General features: G+C 43.2%; 2 protein-coding genes across 2 annotated transcripts; both read right to left on the reverse strand.

Annotated features, from left to right (window-relative positions):
* Window positions 1–70: 70 nt before the first annotated feature.
* mcm2 (minichromosome maintenance complex component 2) lies at window positions 71–11,615 on the reverse strand. Its single transcript, XM_089009994.1, has 20 exons — window positions 11,575–11,615; window positions 9,972–10,177; window positions 9,622–9,794; window positions 8,813–8,943; window positions 8,600–8,738; window positions 8,077–8,174; window positions 7,391–7,512; window positions 6,914–7,121; window positions 6,704–6,838; window positions 6,441–6,632; window positions 5,454–5,547; window positions 5,290–5,368; window positions 5,047–5,218; window positions 4,850–4,976; window positions 3,855–3,967; window positions 2,919–3,083; window positions 2,768–2,842; window positions 2,499–2,681; window positions 1,358–1,513; window positions 71–265 (listed from the first exon to the last, which is right to left on the reverse strand). The coding sequence occupies exons 1-20, from the start codon at window positions 11,578–11,580 to the stop codon at window positions 155–157; spliced, it is 2,685 nt and encodes an 894-aa protein (XP_088866120.1). The 5' UTR covers window positions 11,581–11,615; the 3' UTR covers window positions 71–154.
* Window positions 11,616–12,701: 1,086 nt separating this feature from the next.
* On the reverse strand, window positions 12,702–23,254 carry ddx27 (DEAD-box helicase 27). Its single transcript, XM_089010854.1, has 21 exons — window positions 23,072–23,254; window positions 22,607–22,762; window positions 22,482–22,541; window positions 22,263–22,407; window positions 20,779–20,837; window positions 20,115–20,198; window positions 19,386–19,491; window positions 19,139–19,312; window positions 18,026–18,176; window positions 17,058–17,157; window positions 16,838–16,979; window positions 16,613–16,766; window positions 16,465–16,546; window positions 16,195–16,372; window positions 16,019–16,125; window positions 15,522–15,615; window positions 15,352–15,443; window positions 14,225–14,351; window positions 14,035–14,137; window positions 12,899–12,958; window positions 12,702–12,779 (listed from the first exon to the last, which is right to left on the reverse strand). Exons 1-21 carry the CDS (start codon window positions 23,153–23,155, stop codon window positions 12,764–12,766), a joined length of 2,274 nt encoding a protein of 757 aa, XP_088866980.1. The 5' UTR covers window positions 23,156–23,254; the 3' UTR covers window positions 12,702–12,763.
* Window positions 23,255–23,330: the final 76 nt, after the last annotated feature.

Below are 23,330 nucleotides of genomic sequence, written 5' to 3' on the forward strand. Positions count from 1 at the left end.
AGACAAATACGCCTTCCCTTCGTGCTTGTCATGAATCTGAATGTTGCCACGAAAGAATATCCGACACATGTACAAAGAAGTCATGTTTAATGGAGAACAAGGGGGTGTAACAAAAAATGTACACTTATTTACAAGTCGCTTGTTTTGTCTCTTGTTAGAACTGCTGCACGATGACTTTCTTCTTGCCGTCGTAAGTGAACCTGTTGGTGCGGAACGGCTCACTGTCGTAGAACGAAGACAGATTGTGGATGTTGATCTGACGAGCCTATAAGACACGTTTTGGGCAACGTTAGCTAAGCACGTAGCAACTTGCACCAGAATTCTTGATGTTAGCATTTAGCCACAAACATTACAAGTATTTAGGCTTATCATTAACTCATACGCTGACATTACCGAATTTATTCAGGAGTTAAAAGTGTGATGTGAAGCGCCATTCCCAAATTTGTTTGTTTTTTCTCTTATGTGGGTGCAGATAAAGCGCTGGTCGGACCTCTGGCAGTGTTTTTTTTCTTTTCCAGGAGGGGGCAGCATTTTCCCTTTTGTCCATGTTAGTGCTTTATTACAGCTACAGCTGTTGTTAAAGCGCTATATCAATCAATATGTATTGTATATTGTACAACCGCCCCCATTTCAAGCTCAGATAACTCCAGACACATAACTTAAGAATTAACACTTTTTTCTGATGGAAACAGAGTGTATGGAATGCATGTGGCCGCCGCTGCTCACCCACAGGAAAAAAAATGATCCTGTGACTGTAGTTTCCTTGAGAGTTTTGAAAGGCGCTTATAATTTCAAATGTATTATTATTATTATTATTATTATTATTATTATTATTACTGTATCTATTAGCTAGCTAGCTATTTTTCCATCTATTTGAGTTACTTCCAAATTGAGGGAACGGAACGCTGGCACGTGTGGCTGCTGCTGCTCACCCACAGAAAAAAACTGATCCTGTGACTGTAAAGTATCCTTGAGAGTTTTGAAAGGCGCTTAGAAATCAAATGAATTATTATTACTGTACGTATTAGCGAGAAAGCTACCTATCTATTTGAGTTACCTCCGGGTTGCGTGAACAACGGCGCGTGTGCCTGCCGTTGCTCGCCCACAGAAAAAAAACTGATACTGTGACTGACTGTAAAGTGTCCTTGAGTTTTGAAAGGCGCTTATAAATCAAATGTATTATTATTATTATTACTTGTAGTCTTCAATAGTCTATGGGTCCTGCAATTTGAGTGAAAATGACAAAAACCCTGGCACTGGAGAGGAGACATTTTTACACATCATCGGGCAGTGAATGAGTTAAAAAGTGGCAATTGATGGCGGATGCTAACATTTGGTAGCAGTTGGCTTTGGTTACCTTGTCATGCAGATCCTTCTCGGGTATCTCGACAGTGTCGTCGCGCGCTCCATAACGGCTCCTTTGGTAGGAAACGCGCTCAGCCGCCAGCTGCTTGAGGATGAACAGCAGCAGTTCGTTGTTGTCCTTGCGGTACGCCAGGTAGCGAGAAAATGTCTGCGCAGAAGAACCAGGGCAATATATTAGCCTCCTGTGGATTTTTTTAAAGGACAACCGACACCTCCAGACAAGTTGCGTCCATAATTTGTAAAATTGACTTCTACTGAGCGTATTTTACAAAGATTCCACCGTATGTAGCTATATTTTACGTTTTAAGACTTGTGCTGAATATTCAGGAAGTCTTGTTTTCGAGTTGGTGACGAGTCCATACGTGACGTCACGGAAGGAACGCCCCTGACTGAGAAAGCGACACACAATGCATTTTGGGTACTTTTTTGGTCTGAAAACATCGTGTTGATGGCGAAATTAGACGGAAAAAAACATAAATAATGTTTCTGAGCGCTACATAGGAGTCCAAACGCCTCAAAATGACACGGGAGGACTTCTTTAATCGATTGCAAACATTTATGCTTTCCTCTTCAGAAGTATTTGAATCATATTCATAACTGGATGAGTAACAAGAAAGCAACTTCTCCGAATCGGAACTCTCTGAAGCCATTGTTTTGATTCTGGAGCAAGGCAGTTTGTGAAGGAGTATCCTGGCGTGATGTCACGAACAAGGGGGCGGGACCTTTCTGAAACTCGCCGTTTCCGAGGTCATTTTGAAGCAGTTTTGGGACACTTTAAGTCCTTTTTATTGGTGTTTTGCATTTGACTAAAAATATCAGCCTGCGTGTTTTGGCTATTTTAGATAATAATAATAATAATAATAATAATAATAATAATAATAATAATAATAATACATTACATTTTAAGCTCTGAAGTACACTTTTCAGTCACTGACAAGCATAGGTATTATAATAAATAAAATATAATCACAAATACAATGCAATAAATAAAATACAATTATAAATAGAAACGAGAGTCAGCTACACAGAAAATGCAATTTTAAATATGCTCGAAAACGTTTTTCTGATGTCAGTTACGAAGCAAACTGTCACAAACGGTGTCGGTTGTCCTTTAAATTATATTGCCGTCATACCTTACGCATGCTGCGCATGACGCTGAACTTTTGCGTGTCGATGAAGCTTTCCAGCATGATGCGGACCGCCATGTTGACGTCGTCCTCCATCACGTAGTCGCGCAAATGCATCTTGGCGTGAGCCTCCGCCATACGGATCATGGACTCGATGTGGCGCACCGTGATGGGGATGCTGCCCGTCGCCTGGGAGACGCCACGGACGCTTTAAACGGTGACTGCGTGCGTGTTCCTGTGTCAGCAGCGAGTTTTGTTTCAAGTGCGCGTCTCACCATGGACTCTTTACGCAGGTCACTGTAGATGCGAGCGACCTTGTCCTGGTCCATCTGGTTGAGTTTGGGATGAACCTGCAACAAAAAGCAAGGACGTAACTATCAATCCGCAGGGACAGAAACGCGATTGACAGCCGGAGGCTCCGCCCACCCTGTCCTTGGCGTAGATGATGTACTTCCTGAGGAGGTCCTGAGGGATGGGCGCCACGTTGGACGAGTTGGGCAAAAGCATTTCCTCCAAGGCCACGCCCCCTTCCTTGTTGCTGGGGTGGTGCTTGACGTGGGAGCCGACCACGAAACGAGCCAGCATCTCGTCCTGCGACCAAATAAGTACAAAAAAATTAAAAAACCGAAATGACATCTTACATTAAGTTACTGTTGTGTACGTTTTTAATATTGCTATTGACAAATACCCCATATTAAAAAATAAACAAACCCAAATAAGTAAAAAAAAAAGAAACTAAATTAAATTACTCCATTATAAAAAAATAAACCAACAAAAAAGAAATGACAGCTTACATTAAATTAGTGTTGTTGTTTTTTTAATCTTGCTATTGACAAATACTCCATATTAGAAAAAAAATAAATAAATCTGAAACTAAATAAGTGAAAAAACTGCAATAACAGCTCACATTAAATTGTTGTGTACTTTTTTTTTTAAATCTTGCAATTGTAATAAATGAATAAATGTATGATCTTGCATAATAAAAAATAAACCCAAACTAATCAAAAAAATAGCAAAAAAATTAAAATACGTACATATTACATTAAATTAGAGTTGTATTCTTTAAAAAAAAAACTCTATTGACCAATACTCCATATTAAAAAATAAATAAACCCAAATATATCCAAAACAGAATAAGTTAAAAAAGGAAAGAAAAAAAAAAATGACAATAGTGTGGGTGAGGGAGTGCAACTATGACCAGCGTGCACACCCACATGCGCACTTGATGTTGTGCAAATTGCTTTAGATGATTAAAATCTAATTTATGTGTGACTTTGTGTGCACTATTTTTATTGTGTGTATTGTCTTTGCTCAGGTCCATACGAGAAGAGAAGAACTGGCGCACGTGCGTTGCGGGTGTACCTGCACGGGGTCCACTGTGTCTCGTACCACACACAGGACATCAAAACGTGACACTATGGGCTCGGTCAGGTCCACATTCTCAGCAAAAGTCAGCGAGGGGTCATATCTGCCACCTGGAAGGGAAACAACCACTCAAAGGACAACCGACACCATTTTTTTGTTTCATAACTGACATCAGAAAAAAAAAAACGTTTGATAGCATCTAAAATAGCCAAAACACGCAGGATGATATTTTTAGTCAAATGCAAAACACCAATCAAAATGACTTCAAGTGTCCCAAAACTGCCACAAAATGAGGTCGGAACTGGGCGGATTCAGAAAGTCCCGCCCCCTTGTTCCTGACATCACGTCAGGATACTCCTTCACAAACTGCCTTGCTCAAGAATCAAAACAATGGCGAGAGAAGATGCTTTCTTGTTACTCATCCAATTTTGAATATGATTCAAATAGTTCTGAAGAGGAAAGCATCAATGTTTGCAATCACTTAAAGAAGTCCTTCCATGTCATTTTGAGGCATCTGGACAGAAATGTAGCACCCAGAAAATGCAGAAGATGGCGCCAAAGCTCCGTTGGAAATAAGCTGATTTGTCTGCTGGGGATTTGTGTCAGCGAATATCAAATAGTTCTCTTGGTGCAACACACAACGATTCACCATTGCGTTATTTATGTGTTTTCCTTCTAATTTTACCATCAACACGGATCAACACAGAGTTTTCAGACCAAACAAAGTACCGCAAAATGGATTGTGTGTGGCTTTCCCGGTCAGGGGCGCTCCCTCCGTGACGTCACGTCAGGAATCGTCACCAACTCAAAAACAAGACTTCCTGAATATTCCACACGAGTCTTAAAATGTAAAATATAGCCATATGCGGTGGAATCTTTGTCAAATGCGCTCAGTAGAAGTCATTGTACAAATTATGGACGCAACTTGTCCGGGTTGTCGGTTGTCGTTTAATGTCGAGCAGGTGAAATGGTGAATGCGCACATAACCTTACCGATGGGGTTGGAAGCGGCGATGACGGTGCATCGGGCCTGCAGTGAGGTGACGATGCCCGCCTTGGAGATGGAGATGCTTTGCTGCTCCATCGCCTCGTGGATGCTTGTGCGGTCGGCGTCGTTCATCTACACGAATGCCACACGCGTGTTAACCCTTGACGGGATGCCGCGTGGCACCGCCAGGCGTGTTGCGTACCTTGTCAAACTCGTCAATGAGGCAGACGCCGCGGTCAGCCAGCACGAGCGCCCCGGCTTCCAAGGTCCACTCGCGGCTGACCGGGTGCCTCTGGACGTAGGCGGTCAAACCCACGGCGGAGGCGCCCTGGCCCGTGGTGAATACGGCCCTGCTCGCCACCTTCTCCACGTACCTGTGCGCAGGAAGTGACATCATAGCAACAAATATGCCCCACGTGCGCACATCTTGCGTTATATGTCCTACTTGAGGAACTGCGACTTGGCCGTCCCGGGGTCGCCGCATAGAAGCACGTTGATGTCGCCTCGCACCTTATGTTTACCACCTGAACAAAGGAACGCGATGGTGAGACGGGCGACCAGTCTTCAAGTAGTTGACGAGCGGTCGATCAGGGGCGGCGAGGATTTTACCGGGATTCTTGGCCTCGCCTCCAAACATGGCAACAGCCAGAGCTCTTTTGATGTCCTCGTGGCCGTAAATGGACGGCGCGATACTGGCGAAGATCTGGACATACAACAAAAATTAACATTGTGATTGTGAGATACAGTGATACCTTGGCTTACGAACTTAATTGGTTCCCAGACAGTAAGGCAAAAAGTGTGTATCCCAAAAAATTAATTTCCCATAGGAAACCATTAAAATGAGAATAATCCGTTCCCAGGTCCACAGAAAACATAATTTTCTAAGCCTTAAAACTACACACAATATACATTATTTTGTGTACAATAAATGTGCTATGGTATAATAATAAAAGAAATCAACTGTACTGTTTAATAAAGTGGTTTTATTTACCTTTGTGATGGTCATTGATGACACTTGATGAGGAACATAACCTTCTTTCACCATTTTGAGGAATGATCCCTTGTAGGTGCTTTTATTAAATTAAAAAAGTAAACTGTACTTCACAATAAAGTCGTTTTATTGACCTTTGTGATGGTCGTTGATGGCTTGTTGGAATGGAATGTCCGTTTTCCTCAGCATTAAACACTTGAGGAGGAACGTAACCTTCTTTCACCATCTTGAGGAATGATCCCTTGTAGGTGCTTTCTCTGCGTTCATTTTACCTAGTTCCTCATCAATTGTGTTCTGTTTAGCTGGGTTGATAGCTTTTCGCATCAACTGTACAGATGGCTTGTGCGGTTTGTTTGTGGAGCCTGATTGATGCGATATTTTAACCTTGCAGTCTACACTCTGCCTTGGAACTATCAAAGTTGAAACAAGGTCAAATTTCACTGTTTTCTATCAATTTTCTCACTCTCTCTCACTGTCGTCTGCCTGTTTCTTTAATATTTAAACCACCTCCCCTCACTGCTGCGTTCTTGACCAATTACGTGGCTTTAACCGAAGACTGGGGGCGGGGAATAGAGGACAAATGAGCGATTAAAGCTGTTGCTCACCCTTTCTCCGATGCACTCATCCTTGGACAGAGCCACGATGGCCTTGATGTCCTCATCCGTCAGCTCAGCAACGGCCACGCCATCGTCCCGCCGGGCCACGTGATTGGCCAGGATGACCGTGGCGAACACCGGGAAGCCATTGGCCATGTTCAGAGAGCCGTCATAGTTGTTGTGGTAGATGCCCGTTAGCTCCTGAAAAGCACAAAGTGGTTTTGGGGCGTGTTCGCTCGGCGGAGAGATTTTGCGCAGGCGGCGCAACTCACGATCTCGTCGCCCGGCTTGCAGCTATCCACCAGGTCGGCGAGCAGGATGGCGTCTTTGGAGCGCGGCAGACGTCCGGCGGCGACCTTGCCGGGACTTTCCTGGATGGTGATCCGCTGGTAGTTCTGGTAGACTGTCTGAAGGAATTTCAAGTAAAGTCAGATGAAGTGGGGGCACTAAAAATAAAAATCGTCGTAACATCGTGGCTCAACCTCCTCCATGTTGATCTCAAAGGGTCCCTGGGACTGACACTCAGGACACGAGCCCGGTTTGACCTCTTGACTCTGGGACTGGAAAAAGGGTCCCAGGACAAAGTTGCACTTGTTGCAGTTGTACTTGACCATCCCCAGTTGCGGCAACACGCCGGTGCAACTGCTCACCACACCGCTGGTGCGGATAAGCTGGTTCAGGTGAAGCTGCCTGAAAAATCAGAATCAAAATCAGAAAACCTTTATTCGTCACACAATGGCGACATTTGCAGTCCACAGCAGCAATTTGAAAGGGGATGGGGTGGGTGAGGGGTCCGTTAAAAATGTAACGGGTGCGGCTTATAATCAGGCACGCTTTTTAGTTAGAAAATTATGGTGATTTTAATTCCTTCATTTTAATTACATTTCAAGTGTGAAGTGCTCTAATTTGTCACTCATCGACAATCGACCACCTCCAGTGAGCCGAGATATTGCCCTCACCTTAGCGAGCGAATCTCCTCCACCAGTGGCAGGTTGCAAATGCGCACGTGGATCTCGTGGGCGATGCGTTCGTATTTGGGGTACATGGCGAGCACCACCTCCTTGGCCGCCTCGTCAAATACCTGACAGGTGGGAGGGGGTCGGGGGGTCAAGGAATGAAAGAAGGGGCAGACATATGAAGGTTAGCTTTGAGTAGTGAGTGGAAGGTACAGTGATACCTTGACTTACGAACTTAATTGGTTCCCTGACAGTATGTAAAGCAAAAAGTGTGTATCCCAAAAACTAATTTCCCATAGGAAATCATTAAAATGACAATGAAAGTTGAAATGAGTCCAAATTTCATTGTTTTCTATCCATTTTCTCACTCTCTCTCTGTCGTCCGCCTGTCTCTTTCATGTTTAACCCCCCCCCCCCACGCTGCATTCTTGACCAATCACGTGGCTTTAACCGAAGACTGGGGGCGGGGAATAGAGGACAAAAACAGTCAGCTGCCATTTTCTAGCTAGGAGAAAGGGCTCGGTCGCGAACGACACATCACTCATTGTGGCGCTCTGTATGTATCCCGAAAAATAGTTTGCACGCCAAGGTAAAATTTTTAATACATTTAACGTTCGTAAACCGAAAACTTCGTAAGCCAAGGGGTTCGTAAACCGAGGTATCACAGTATGTCGTTTCTTCCGGTTTACCTTCAACATCTCCATGGGGGCTTCGGGAAGGAAGTAAGCCAGGACGTGCTCCCTGGCGGCGAGGTCTTCGTAGTTCACCCCCAAACTCTCTTTGTTCTCTGCACGAGCAGACAAAAGGAAGATCATTTAAATGACTAACTACAAAATGGTTGAAGAAATTAAAACGCTTTCTCATCAAGTGTTTAATGCTGATGAAACCCTTTCATCAAGCCATCAACGACCATCACAAAGGTCAATAAAACCACTTTATTATACAGTACAGTTTATTTCTTTAATTATAATACCATAGCACATTTATTATACATAAAAAAGGTCTATTTTGTGTAGTTTTAAGGCTTAGAAAGTAGAAAATGATGTTTTATGGAGACCTGGGAACGGATTATTCTCATTTTAATGATTTCCTATGGGAAAAAAAAATTGGGATACATTCTTTTCGCCTTACACACACTTTCTGGGAACCAATTAAGTTCGTAAGCTAAGGTATCACTGTATTTGCAGACGCACACCCAGATGAGATCGTCACCTTTGCACATGTCGCTAATCTTCTCCTTGAAGACGTTATGTCCGCTCTCGTCCACATGCGTGCGCAGAAAGTTCTTGAAACGGTTGTAGATCTCCAAGCGGGGGGCGGCCATGGAGACCCACTCCCTCACCGTATGACCCTGACGAGGAAGAGGAGGAAGGTGAGTGCGCCGAAGGTTAGCGGCCGTAGCAGCCGGGCGCCGTCGGAACTGACCTTCATATCCTCCAAGTTTTCAATACTCTCAATCATGTCTTCCTCGTCACCTTCGGCGGCGCCCTCCGCCGCTCGCTCGGCCAGCCTTCGCCGACGCGCCGCCGGACGCTCGTCGTCCTCGTCCTCGCTATCTGAGGAAGGCAAAGAAACACCCAGACAAAAATCAGGCATGCAAATGACAGACAAAACAATTACAGTGATACCTTGGCTTACGAACTTAGTCGGTTCCCAGACAGAGTGTGTAAGGCGAAAAGTGTGCATCCCAAAAATTAACTTCCCATTGGAAACCATTAAAATGAGAATAATCCGTTCCCAGGTCCCCATAAAACATAATTTTCTACTTTTCTAAGCCTTAAAATGACACAAAATATACCTTATTTTATGTATAATAAATGTGCTATTGTATTATAATAAAAGAAATCAACTGTACTGTTTAATAAAGTGGTTTTATTTACCTTTGTGATGGTCATTGATGACACTTGATGAGGAATATAACCTTCTTTCAACATTTTGAGGAATGATCCCTTGTAGGTGCTTTCTCTGCCATCATTTTATCTAGTTCCTCATCAATTGTGTTCTGTTTCGCGAACGACACATCACTCATTGTTGCAGCTCCGTGTGTATCCCGAAAAATAGTTTGGATGCCAAGATAACATTTTCATAAATTTAACGTTCGTAAACCGAAAAGTTCGTAAGCCAAAGGTTTCGTAAACCGAGGTATCACTGTACTCCACATCCTCCCTTTAGCATTAAAAGAGGACAAGAGAGTCACAAAGAGCAGTGCAGCGTGACGGGCGGGAGTGTCTGACCGTAGAGCAGGCCTCTCCTGAGACGATTGCCGAAGCCCAGCTCGCGGTCGCGCCTCCTCATGGCCTCCTCGGCAGCCGCCCGGGCTCCCGGGGACAGTTCGGACAGGTCCTCCTCATCCAGGTCAAGACCTTCTGCCTCGTAGCGATCCAACGCCGGGATTGCCCGATAGTCACTGTGGCAGTCCCGCACAAAAGTTACGAATGACCATTAGCGTTTCTACAAACCCTTGCAAAAGTCCACCAAGTTGGAAACGTGAAATGTTGCGACAAGAGGCTGGCATTAAACTACAATTTACAACATGCCGCAATTAACTTTATTTAACTCAATGAGCAGCAGCAGTGCTCCTCACCGTTCCATGCCATCCCCGATAAGTTCCTCGCCATCACCATCCTCCTCCTCGTCGTCGTCGTCTCCGGGCAGAGTGATATCCCCCAGAAGGCCTTCGGACTCGTCCTCAAAGGGGGGTAGGTCTCTGCCAGGGCTGGAGGTCATGTCTCCCCTCCTGGAATGCGGCTCGGGGCTGCTGGCGCCCATGTGCTGAGACTCAGATGAATCCTTCCAATGGAACATGAACTAATATTAGATTTTCTTTTGGTATTTAACACATTTTTATACACAAATCGAAGGTACCCCCCCCCCCCACCACAGAAACATTTTTTTTTTTTGGGGGGGGGGGGGTGTCATGGACACTTAGATGAAGAAGTGGAGTATCGACGATATCGATAACGATTACATACAATTTAGGGATGTGACAAAATGTTTTAATAATAATTCAGCACACATTTTCTAAGACCATATAAAAGTGCATTTAAATAGCTTTCAAATGATGTATAGATTATTGTTCTATGACAAATAATAAGGAAATAATGGAATTTTTAATTTTGGAAATATGAAGGGATTTCGTGCCTGTAATTACACAGTTAAAACAATGAAAACCAGTGACCAAGCTCTTTATTTTAGTTTAAACTATCATAACTTTAATTTTTGGCAGATCTTAACGAGTAAGGTACTATTGGAAAGCAAGAAAAGATTCAAAATATAAATGAGCAAATATCAACGATCGAATGCAGGCAGATTTTCGTCAGAAATCAAAAATGGCTGTCACTGAATAAATTGCGAGCTCTAGAAATATATATGCTAACGCTTCTTTTTGCCTGAAACTTGGCAATTATGGAGACAAATATATATTCAACCACTTCTATGAGTTATAAAAATACAACTTACTCGCCTTGATAAACGGTAGTGTTAGCAAAAAGAGCGTAAACTTCAATCATTGTTTTGCCCGTTTCTCGTTGTCATATTCGGAAATGTCAAGAACCAGCGTGGAAGGAAACGTGTAATACGTCAACATAAACTGCATAGCTTGGAAAATCTCACCAAAAACCATGACGCACTTCACAAAAATGCAATGACAATATGTTAACATTCAGAAATCATAAATTGGGGAATTTTCGTAATCGCGACTCTGTGGTGCGTGTTAAAATAATGTGAGCGTTACAAAGGTGTAAATTAGAAGTAAGTATAACACAAAAATGCTTTCATTGTTTATTTATACATTCAATTAATATAACAATGTATGTTTATTTTACATTTTCTTTTGTTTCGCCTGACAAATTATGGTGAATATTGTGCTCAAAATCGGGAGTCTCCCGACCAAATCGTGAGATTTAAAATGTCTGCGATTATTTTGGTTGAAGACAAATCTGTGAGCGAGCTCGTTTACGTCGCCACTTTGGACGGAACAAAGAGACGCTGACGAGTGTCACTGAACGTCCATTAAAAATAACTTGAGGACATTTCGTCCTCGATAAATCGCCACGTATTATTGACCAACTTTCCCCACACGCCCAAACTCCAGTCGGCGACACATAACATCTTTGTTCACACGTGAACCCTAAACACTTCCTATGACAGATAAAAATAAGAAAGTGCGAAGACGGAAAGGGTCTCACCGCCATTGATCCTGTTGTGCTTCTCTCTCGTAGCCCTTCTCTTTCCCGCCAAACAGTCACGTGGTAGAGAAACCCCGCGAAACAATATGAATATTCAAACACAGGCTTGCATTATGACCTTTGATTGGTTGTCGCGAGGTAATAGGCGGGGCAATCACATCGAATGTGTCCCTCATATGTACTGCGCATGCGTACAGCGACTCCACATGCCTACGGCAAGCTCCACCGGAGGAAAACGACTTGTGTATTAAATTTATAGTAAATTTATAATATTATAAATAACCATTTATAAAATGGTTTTGACCATTTTGGCTAAAATTCAGTTTGTCAAAAATGCTGGTAGCAATGTTGCCGCTGATCGCTACTATTGTCACGGCAAACTTGCAAAAGTAATCCTCAATCATATATTTTTTATATACATGTATATATGTACTGTATATATACACGAAATTATATATACGGTCGTATTGATAAAAGCATAACGTGCGCATGCGCGTTAAACTGCCTGCATTTCCGCTTGTTAGCGTTTTTTTTAATTTCAAAGAATGTAGGGAGAACATCAACTTTTATATGGGAATTTTAATAATTTATAAGGGCAGTTATAAGCCAAAGTATGTTTATTAAACGTGTATTTAATACCTCCAATCACCGAGCTCTTCACATTGAGTTTATTTAATCAATTGACTTTCGTACAAAATAAAAACCAAAGTGCAATAATAAACTCGCCACCAGGGGGTGTTGCAACTCCACAAAAAATATATGAACGACGCTAAACGATGTTATTTACAAGATGATTTCTTAATCCTCATACGTATTATGTTAAGAGGTCAAATTTACCCGTTTCTATTTTTGTGTTGACTAAATCACTGGATAGCCTTTTCTTCAAAACAGTTCTAAAATATCCCAATGGGATAGAAAATATGTTCACTGTTTTCACATATGTTGATAACATGTCAGAAACAGCTGTTGCTGATGTAACCTATTAATTTACATACGGGTATAGATGATCCACAACATAACGTTATTTTTTTTCCCAACATAATATGAGGGTCAAACGGGATGGTTTCATGGCCATTCACTAAAATCAAGTCAGATAAAATACGTGGGTGTAAAAAAAAGACACCAAAAAGTTTTTTTAATTTTATTTCAAAACACCAAAGACAAGCGAATGACGTTTCATGTTTTCTGTTCACTTCCTCTTGAACCTAATTGACAAACAAGAAAAAACACAAAGAAAAGAAAAATTAAAAAAAGGAAAAAAAAACAGGAGATAAATCTACAATAAAAGAAGCACACAAAGATAGAAAAGAGAAAATAAAAGTACCTGGAACCACCCGAACGCTTTCGGTCCATACCCAGACGTTTTCTGTCTGCGAAGGACGGCCTGAATAATAAAACAATAATAATTTATTAACGCATTATGACTGTGTTGAAAAATGTTTTTGTAGACTTACAGCACATGTCATAGCTGTCGAAAAAGTAACCGATTAAACGACAATTAATTGATTCCCAAATTAATCTCGGCAACAACATTAAAGGACAACCGACACCCCCGCCGGACAAGTTGCGTCCATAATTTGTAAAATCACTTCAAACGGCTTCTATTGAGCGCCATTTTACGAAGATTCCACCTTATATAACTATATTTTACTTTTTAAAAGTCAGATTCCACGGCATAGAGCTATATTTTGTGTTTTAAGACTCACGCTGAATATTCATGAAATCTAGTTTTCGAGTTGGTGACGTCATGGAGGGAACGCCTCTGACCGAGAAAGCGACACACAATGCATTTTGGGTACTTTTTTTCGTCTGAAAACACCGTGTTGATGGCAAAATTAGAAGGAAAAAACTACATAAATGACGCGATGGTGAATTGTCGTGTGTCGCAGTCAATTGCGGTAACACGCAGAAAGAAGGTGTAAGTTGACACATATTCCTAGCGGACAAATCAGCCCATTTCCAACAGAGCTTGTGCACCATCTTGTGCACTTTCTGGGCGCTACATTGGAGTCCAGACGGCTCAAATTGATACTGAAGGACTTCTTTCATCGATTGCAATCATTTATGCTTTCCTCTTCAGAACTACTTGAATCATATTCATAACTGGATGAGTAACAAGAAAGCATCTGAACGCTCTGAAGCCATTGTTTTGATTCTGGAGCGAGGCAGTTTGTGAAGGAGTATCCTGACGTGATGTCACAAAAAGGGGGCGGGACTTTCTGAATCTCGCCATTTCGTGGCAGGTTTTGGACACTTGAAGTCATTTTTATTGGTGTTTTGCATTTGACTAAAAATATCAGCCTGCGTCTTTTGAGATGCTATAAAACGTTTTTCTGATGTCAATTAGGGGAAAAAAAAAATGGTGTCGCTTCAGTTATCGTTTTGATCATTTTTTGATGAAATCTTAATTTTTTAAATGCTCTATTGTCAAACCGAGTCAGAAAAGAATTGGACTCTCACCCCGCTCTGTATTGCTTGATGGCTTTGTTGCTGATGTTGGTCAACTCTTTGTCGAAGGCAGACTTGTGTCCCGCATTGCCTCCTTTCTTCCCCTTCTGATTGGCTGTAGACACACACAACCACACACAAATACGGCAGGTGAGCAGGGTGCACGACGGTGCGTTCAAGAGGCACTCGTTCTTTTCCCTACCTTTAGGTGGCGCCTGGTCTTCGTCCTCAGCCATGGCTCGGGCTCTCTTGGGCTTGCGCTCGCGTTTAGCGGCTCGCTCGGCGAACATTTGTGCTTTGAGGATCTCAAACTGAGCGCGTTCCTCCGCCTGTGGTGTGCAAACCCTTGGTACGCTCAACTCCAAAATATATACAGGTAACATCCGACTTACGACCAGCTCGATTTACGACCGCGACCTCCAGACCCTATTTTTAAAATGTTAATTCTACGCCTGGCACCGCAACGCGCTAGCAGGCCGCTAACGTGTACGACAATTTAGGCCAGCCGACCAGCATCTCATCCTCGCATAACAATTGACCGTGTGATGGCACCAGAGGTTACCGGTCATTTAGCCCCAGAGTCTCTATTCAGAATTTTGATTGGATTTCGACTTACGACCATTTTGACTTACGACCGTTTGGTCGGAACGGAACTCGGTCGTAAGTGGGATGTTACCTGAACAGTGTGTGTGTATTTGTGCGCACACACACACACACACACACACACACACACACACACACACACACACACACACACACACACACACACACACACACACACACACACACACACACACACACACACACACACACACACTCCTGTTTCAAGTTTAGAGAAGTACGAGTGTTCCATTTGAAGACTAAATGTCAGCCAATTTCCCACTTCAACTTCTTTAAAAACAAAGCAATAAAAAGTGGACTTGAAACTGAAATAAGAGCAGGAGTCAGGTTTCTGAAAGGGTACATTCAAAGTCCTCACGCCTGTAGTGAATTTGGTTAAGTATAATTTTACTTTTTGTGGTATGAACTTTTTCCTCTCATTAACCACACACACATAAACACACACACAGTGAGTAAAAAGTGTGTGTATCCAAGTGAAATGAAAATACACACCAAAAAAATCATTTTGGGTGAATTTGTGAGGACCTCTCTGAAACTTCAACAGATGTGTATATATAGACCCTCTAGAAGCTTTTAGAATGAACTACTTGTGAGGACCGGCCAAAAGGTCCTCACTTGTCAAAAATATAAAATGTTAGTGGTCCTCACAGGACTAGTCATACAAACACACGCACACAAAGTACAATTTGAGCATATGGTGACACTGACCGTCATGTTTTTCTTCTTGCTGTCCTTTATAAACTTGGCGCGCTTCTTTTTCCCTCGCAGAGCCAAGTCAAAGTCTTGCAGCGCCTTTTTTACTGCGCGCGCACACACACAAATCAGGACAACGTTTTGATGAATGGCCGACCCGGGCGGGTGTGTGTACTTGTACTCACTGCGGCTCTGCTTCCTTTCTTGCTGCGTCTGGAACCAAACTCGCTGAGCCTCGTTGGTGGCGGTGCCTTCCAGACGCTTCTGGGCCACACTCAGCTACACGTTCATTTGAAACACATACACAAATAAATGAATGAGTAGACAAATAACGACTGTAATTTCCAGACTATTTCACAAGTTTCGAACCTTGTGGTTTTATGCAATGATGCGCCCCTTTTTATACAATTTGATATTTTAACCAAATTCACTACAGGGGTGAGGACTTTGAATGTAGCCATTCAGAAACCTCACTCCTGCTGTTATTTCAGTTTCAAGTCCACTTTTTAGTTCTTTGTTTTTAAAGAAGTTGAAGAGGGAAATGGGGTGACATTTAGTGTTCAAATGTAACACTAGTTCTTCTCTAAACTTATCAGCGACGGTGGTCTTCACTCCTTATCTGGAGTAATCTGGACCTCACAAAACCGTTGAAACAGGAATCTGTGTGTGTGTGTGTGTGTACCTTGGCCTCTGAGGCAGCCATCTCTTTCTCTTCCTTCTCCAGCCTCACCACAGCTTCAACGTCATTCTCCAGTTTGGAAATAAGGTCTCGGAATTTGAGGATGACATCTGTAACGGAAGCAAGGCAGTTTGGCGACAAGAACGTTTTTTGCCCTAACATGGTTCCCAGCAGCTCACCTGGAGGAAGCACGCGGGCCTTCACGGTACTCTTGGCCGACTTGACTACTTCTTTCAACGTTTTCCTCTCCGACTCGCCAACCAGCGAGACGGATCGTCCCGAACGGCCCGCCCTGGCCGTGCGACCCACGCGGTGGACGTAGTGCTTGACGGTGGACGGCATGGTGAAGTTGATGACCTTGATGAGTGTGGGGTATGTGAGTGGTCCGCTCCCGTTTGCAAATGTCCTCATTGTGGGACGAATCAAGGTTTTCTGATTCTGATTCTCACCGTTTTAACACCGTCTATGTCTAGACCTCTGGCCGCCACGTCGGTCGCCACCAGGATGTCAATCTGGTCGTCCTTAAAACGCCTGCGCAAAGTCCTCATGGTCATTTTCCCTCAAAAATCAGATTGTCTTGATCGATGGCTTCTTCACCTGAGGTTTTCCAGTCTCTGGTTCTGGCTGAGTTCTCCGTGGAGCTCCCCGACTTTGAGCCCCATGAGTCCCAGCAGGATGTGAAGTCGGTGCGCTTGCTTCCTGGTCTGCGTGAAGACCATCACGTGATCCTGAAAGGTTCTGGTGAGCAGAGCTGAGACACACGGCGGACCGGTCAGGACGCGGCGGCAGCGTCGGGATCCGACACGAAGCGACGACGCTAACCGGCCACCACCGCCTCGCGGTCGCCCTCGCGGTTGGCTCGGATCCGCACAAACTCCTGTCGCAGGTACGGAGCCACGTCGGTGTTGCTGTTCACGAAGATCCGGACGGGCTGCTTCAGCGAGACGGCCGCCAGGTCTTTTACCTGTTGGGCGACGGTAGAAAGGGCGCTTAGATACGCTGGGAAGATTTTGACGCCGGTGCGGGAACTCGGGGTCGATACCTCTTCCGTCATGGTGGCGGAGAACAACATGGTTTGCCTGTTGTACGAGCACATCCTGATGATTTCCTTCATCTGCTCCTCAAAGTACTCGTCCAGCATTCTGACGGGCAAACAAACAGCTTGCCGATTAGCTCGCTCGACAGTTAATCTTTGATTATGGGTGAGGGGTGTCAGTATCCCCCGTACAGTACTAATTCGTTCCAAGGGCGACACGTCACAGGCAGTGTTTGAAATAACGTCTGCGGCGTACAACTTTTACGTCGGACGTACAACTTTCAAAACGTCTCGGCCCGGGTGGCCGACAACTTCTTTAAGAAAAAAAAAGAAAGATTATTTTCAAATCAAACAAGCAAAAGCAAAAGCTACAAGAAAACCGCTACAAGCCACCTGGACTCCTCTTTCTAAGCTTTCAAGTACACTTTTCAGTCATGGTATAGAACGAACCTTTGTTTGGTAATTTGCATACACGGCACGGCAGCCAATCAGAAGCCTGTTTCGAGCTTCGGACTATACCCAGACTGAAAAGTGTACTTGAGAGTTTTGAAAGCCGCTTAGCAAGAGGAGTCCACGTGGCTTTGAGCAGACACCGCAACGCAAACATTGCATTGTGCACCATGACGACAAACGACAACTGGAGCAAACTCTTCAGCAAGGGATATTTACCATCAATTAAGCAAGGGAGCATTTGTGCTAGGTACTTCCTTAAATAAAAAAATCCTTTATACAGTAAAGTCTCGTTATATCGATATTCTCGGGAGTCGGAAAAAATATCGATCTAACTGGACTATCGATATATCCGATCCTGCGGGCATGTAATTTTCTCCTTGAGTTCATAGAAATAGTATCGTTATAAGCAGTACTATCGATATAACCAGACTTTACTGTACTTTGCAACAATGTTTTTTTTTTTTGGTGTCCTTTTGCTCATTTTTTTTTTTTGCCGCGCAGGCTTTGCGTCGCGGCACTACCTGTCCGCTTCGTCTAAGATGAGGATCTCGATGTGCGTGAGCTCAAAGCTGGGGGTGTTGTGGAGATGGTCTATGAGTCGCCCCGGGGTGGCGATAAGAACATCCGGACCGGCCCTCAATGCCGCCTCCTGAGACTTCAGGTCCAGACCACCTACAGAGAAGTCCAAAGGAGCGGTGAGGTCATTGCTGTTGCAAATGTCATATGATAGATCACACACATTGGATTGGATTGGATATGCCTTTATTACATTACTGTATCTATTAGCTAGCCAGCTTCCTATTTATTTGAGTTACTTCTGGGTTGAGTGAAAGCTGGCGCGTGTGGCTGCTGCTGCTCACCCGCAGAAAAAAATATCCTGTGACTGTAACGTGTCCTTGAGTTTTGAAAGGCGCTTATAAATGAAATGTATTATTTTTATTATTATTATCATTATTTTTATCTATCATCTAGCTAGCTAGCTTTCTATCTATTTGAGTTACTTCCGGGTTGAGTGAAAGCTGGCGCGTGTGGCTGCTGCTGCTCACCCGCAGAAAAAAATATCCTGTGACTGTAAAGTGTCCTTGAGAGTTTTGAAAGGCGCTTATAAATGAAATGTATTATTTTTATTATTATTATCATTATTTTTATCTATCATCTAGCTAGCTAGCTTTCTATCTATTTGAGTTACTTCCGGCTTGAGTGAACGCTGGCGCGTGTGGCTGCCGCTGCTCACCCGCAGAAAAAAATATCCTGTGACTGTAAAGTGTCCTTGAGAGTTTTGAAAGACACTTATAAATGAAATGTATTATTTTTTATTTTTATTATTATTTTTATATTACTATTATTTGTGTATTATTTTTACATTATTATTATTATTATTTTTATGTTGTTATTATTTTATAGTAATAATTTTATATTAGTATCTTTATATTATTATTTTATATTATATTATTATTTCTATTCTCTTTATCATCATCATTATTATTATTATTATTCTTCTTATTATTATTCTTATTATCTTTATCATCATCATGATCATGATTATGATTATTATTCAGACACATGACACAGGCCGGACCCGCAAAAAGAGTCCGTTGGGTATATGCGCACAGGGCTCGCCGGCAAAGTCGTACCGACGGTGAGGCACGTCGTGATGGAGGTGAACTGGGCCAGCTGCCGTGCCACCGTGTGCACTTGGATGCCCAGCTCTCGCGTCGGAACCAGAACCAGCACCCGGGTCACCTGGGACGTCTTGGGCTTGTAAACCAAGCGCTCCAATACGGGTAACATGAAGGCGGCTGTCTTTCCTGTGAGCAGAAGGAAGAAGAAGAAGAAGAAAATGGCATTTGTTCCTTAGATTGTGCCCGGCAGCTAGCGTACCTGTGCCGGTAGCGGCGCAGGCGCAGAGGTCTCGGCCGAGGAGCCCGACGGGAACGCACGCCTTTTGGATGGGAGTGGGCTGTTTGAAGCCCATCGCCGTGATGGCCTGCGACAGACGCCAAAACCCATTGGTGAGGAAGCACAACTTGAACCGTTCGGCTTTAGAAAGCATCGAGTCAAAAAATGTAATGTATTACGTATTATTATTATCAGTGCGCTACTCATGGGCTCCCTCTAGTGGCACTTCTAAGACACTGACCGACTACAGTCACACTGATTGATAATAATAATAACAAAAATAATAAAAATAATACATTTCATTTAAAACTCCCAAGGTCACTTTACAGTCAGGGGATAACATTTTCTGCGGGTGAGCAGCGGCAGCCACACGCGCCAGCATTCAGTCAACCCGGAAGTAACTCAAATAGCAACTTAAATAGAAAGAAAGCTAGCTAGCCAACAGACAGCCAGTTAGATAGCTATTAGACAGCTATATAGGTACTAGATAGCTAGCTACATAGCTATTAGATAGCTGGCCAGCCAGCTAGATAGCAAATAGATTTGTTAATTTGTTCATTTTTGCCGACTTTCAACGATTGAGCTCTCAGACGGCCCACAAGAAACAAACTTGGTGTGTTTCGATAGACTGCACTATTTTTCCCGTTTGTACTCTTTTTTTTTTAATCTTTTTTTTTCACCCTCATCCACGGCGTCGCCCGTCAAGTTTACCTTCAGGATTGGTCGGGAGAGGTTCATATCGTCAAAGGTGAGCGTGTCATCAAACTGCGACGCGTCTTCGTGGAATGACTGCACCTGAACACACACACACAGATGTACATAAGGAGAGGCAGTAAACACACACACACATTCCTGTTTCAATGGTTTTGTGAGGTCCGCACAACTGCAGATAAGGAGTGAGGACCACAAGTTTAGAGAAGAACTAGTGTTCCATTTGAACACCAAATGTCACCCCATTTCCCACTTCAACTTCTTTAAAAACAAAGAAATAAAAAGTGGACTTGAAACTGAAATAACAGCAGGAGTGAGGTTTCTGAATGGCTACATTCAAAGTCCTCACCCCTGTTGTGAATTTGGTTAAAATATGGTTTTATGTTTTGTGGTAAGACTCTTTTTCCTCTCATTAAACACGAACACAAAGTAAACTTGTGAAATTGCACGATGCCCGCGACAGTCAGAAGCAAAATTTCAAACTGTCGAATGTAAAGCACAATAACAGTCATTATTCTTGACTTCAGGTGTGAAAACTATTTATTGATCATTTTTTTCTGCGCTCTGTATGTCATACGTGGAGGGGTTGAAACAATGTGATGGCTTCCCCAAATTCATAACGGCCCCTCGAGCCCATTGGCCTATACGAAATATTTTTTTAAACCTCTGCCTCCTCGTCTGCTTTCCTCTTCCTCCCACGACGTTGCTTCTCCTTCAGCGTATCTAGCGGCAGAAAACAGCAAGTGAGCCGCAAAACTGAAGACATACCCGCCAACCTTTGACAGCAGAAAAGCAGAGTAATATGCCGGGGTCCAGTCGGTCATATTTATTTATTCATTAATATATGTATGTATATATTTATTTATATTTATTTAAAGGACAACCAACACCATTTTTTGTTTCCTAACTGACAAAAAAACGTTTTATAGCATCTAAAATAGCCAAATGATATTTTTAATCAAATGCAAAACACCAATAAAAATGACTTCAAGTGTCCCAAAACTGCCACAAAATGAGCTCGGAACTGGGCAGATTTAGGAAGTCCCGCCCCCTTGTTTGTGACGTCATTTTAGGTCACAAACTGCTTTGCTCCAGAATCAAAACAATGGCTTCAGGGAGTTCAGATTGGGAGAAGATGCTTTCTTGTTACTCATCCAGTTATGAATATGATTCAAATCGTTCCGAAGAGGAAAGCATAAATGTTTGCAATCGATTCAAGAAGTCCTTCCGTATCAATTCGAGCCGTCTGGACTCCAATGTAGCGCCCAGAAAATTGGATTGGATATGCCTTTATTAGTCTCACAGTGGAGAAATTTACATTTCACAGCAGCAAAGTGATGAAAAAGCACAAGATGGCGCACAAGCTCCGTTGGAAATGGGCTGATTTGTCTGCTGGGAATTTGTGTCAACTTACACCTTCTTTATGCGTCTTACCGCCAGTGGCTGCCACACACAACGATTCACCATTGCATTATTTATGTCGTTTTCCATCTAATTTCGCCATCAACAAGGTGTTTTCAGACCAAAAAAAAGTACACAAAATGCATTGCGTGTTGCTTTCTCGGTCAGGGGCGTTCCCTGCGTGACGTCACTTAGGGCATCGTCATCAACTCGAAAACAAGACTTCATGAATATTCAGCAAGAGTCTTAAAAGGTAAAGTATAGCTATATGCGCTGGAATCTTTGTCAAATGCGCTCAGTAGAAGTCATTTGACAAATTATGGACGCAACCTGTCCGGAGGTGTCGGTTGTCCTTTAAATATGCACATCTAACCTACATTCCTGTGGTTTAACAAAAATAGCTATCAACAAATTCCAATGACAAACTCGCGTCATTTTCACCTTTACTTGACCAAAGTAACTCCTGGAAATGCTTGGGAGTATTCCTCGTGAAAACGACTGTAGTTTTCTTTTAGATTTCATACTTTTTGTGTAGACGGTGACGCATGCGCAATTCATCTAAAGGAAGCTAACAGCTAGCACTGTGCCGATGGCCTGTTCTAAATTTAGATATGGTACATAGCGATCTTGTGTTTTGATTCAACGGAGAGTATTTACTATTTTGATGATTATTGCCTTGTTTTTATTGGAAACCATAATTTTCATGAATAAACCGTAACCCGGAATGGGATAATGAAAACCGCTTACCGGCTTGCGTGAGAACTTTTTCGTCAGCAGAATTGAATTCATCCTCGTCCTCTGTGTCCTCGTCACCAGGTTTCACGTCCTCGTCGTCTTCTTCAGGTGTTTCTTTCTTCTTTAGAGAGTCTTCTTCACCCACAGACGCTTTTTCCTGCACGGTGGACAGGAAGTTTCAACTCAGTGGCCTGAAAACAGAAGCAGGCGGGAAGACTATTCGGGACGTACCTCCGCCTTCCTCTTTTTCCGGACCTTTTCGATCTTTTGGTCCAAAGTGGTGAGATTTCTCTGCAAGAAATCCAAATGTTAATGGAAACACTTTTAATATGGTGACAAGACAGAGACGTGCGTACCTTCTTCTTGAGCTGCTTCATGACGTCGGCCATGGCCCAGTCGTCTCCGGTGTCCAACACGTCCCGTTCTCCAAAAACAAAATCATGGTTGAAGTCTTTGGTGCTGCCACTTTGGCTGCCAAACTTCTTCTTCCGGTTCAGCACGATTGGTTCTTCCTGGTACGCACGGTTGTTACAACTTCAGCAACAAAATCAATCTTCATGCTAATTTCATCTGTTTTAACAACATTTTAGGTGTCGGTGGTTTTTCAAAATGATCCACAAACAATCGGTAACCCTCCATGAACGAGCCCGCAAATCGTCCATTTCTCTCTCAGCTCAAAAATTAGGGGTACAAAAACGAATCAATCAATTGTGTAGCAAAGCGTTTCTTTCAAATTTTCCACTTTTCTTCTGAGCGGTTCTTCCACGACAAAGTGTACCTTCGCCGGAGAGACTTCGGCTTCTGGGGCCGGCCTTCCTCACCTCATGCTCGGACTCGCTGTCGGATTCTTCCGGACACTGCTCGTCGTCCTGGATGGTTCCGATCAGTCCCAGTTGCTCCAACATTGTTCACTAATAAGTTATCTTGGGCTCTTGTTGATTTTTTAACGTGACGATAAAAATACACATCCGCATTTCCACACGTGTCGCGACGAAACGGGAAGTGACGAAACAATCTGCTTCCGGGACACGGAATGTATCTGTCCGTGCCTCATCAAAATAGCCACACGACACTCATTGT

This window comes from Hippocampus bargibanti, linkage group LG12, assembly GCF_051943395.1.
Source record: "Hippocampus bargibanti isolate YZ-2025 linkage group LG12, ASM5194339v1, whole genome shotgun sequence".
Classification (NCBI taxonomy): Eukaryota; Metazoa; Chordata; class Actinopteri; order Syngnathiformes; family Syngnathidae; genus Hippocampus; species Hippocampus bargibanti.

Bases quoted from the DNA above. Each gene is read 5' to 3' on its own strand.
- mcm2 (XM_089009994.1), bottom strand. The intron at 8,944-9,621 runs GTCAGACACTCC...TGCCTTCCTCAG, and splicing joins CAGGAGAGGCCTGCTCTACG to ATAGCGAGGACGAGGACGAC. The intron at 3,968-4,849 runs GTAAGGTTATGT...TTTCCCTTCCAG, and splicing joins CGCCGCTTCCAACCCCATCG to GTGGCAGATATGACCCCTCG.
- ddx27 (XM_089010854.1), bottom strand. From the start codon at position 23,155: ATGTTGGAGCAACTGGGACTGATCGGAACCATCCAGGACGACGAGCAG. The intron at 22,763-23,071 runs GTGAGGAAGGCC...CGTGCGTACCAG, and splicing joins ACAGCGAGTCCGAGCATGAG to GAAGAACCAATCGTGCTGAA. The intron at 16,980-17,057 runs GTATCGACCCCG...GTCGCCCAACAG, and splicing joins CCGCCACCATGACGGAAGAG to GTAAAAGACCTGGCGGCCGT.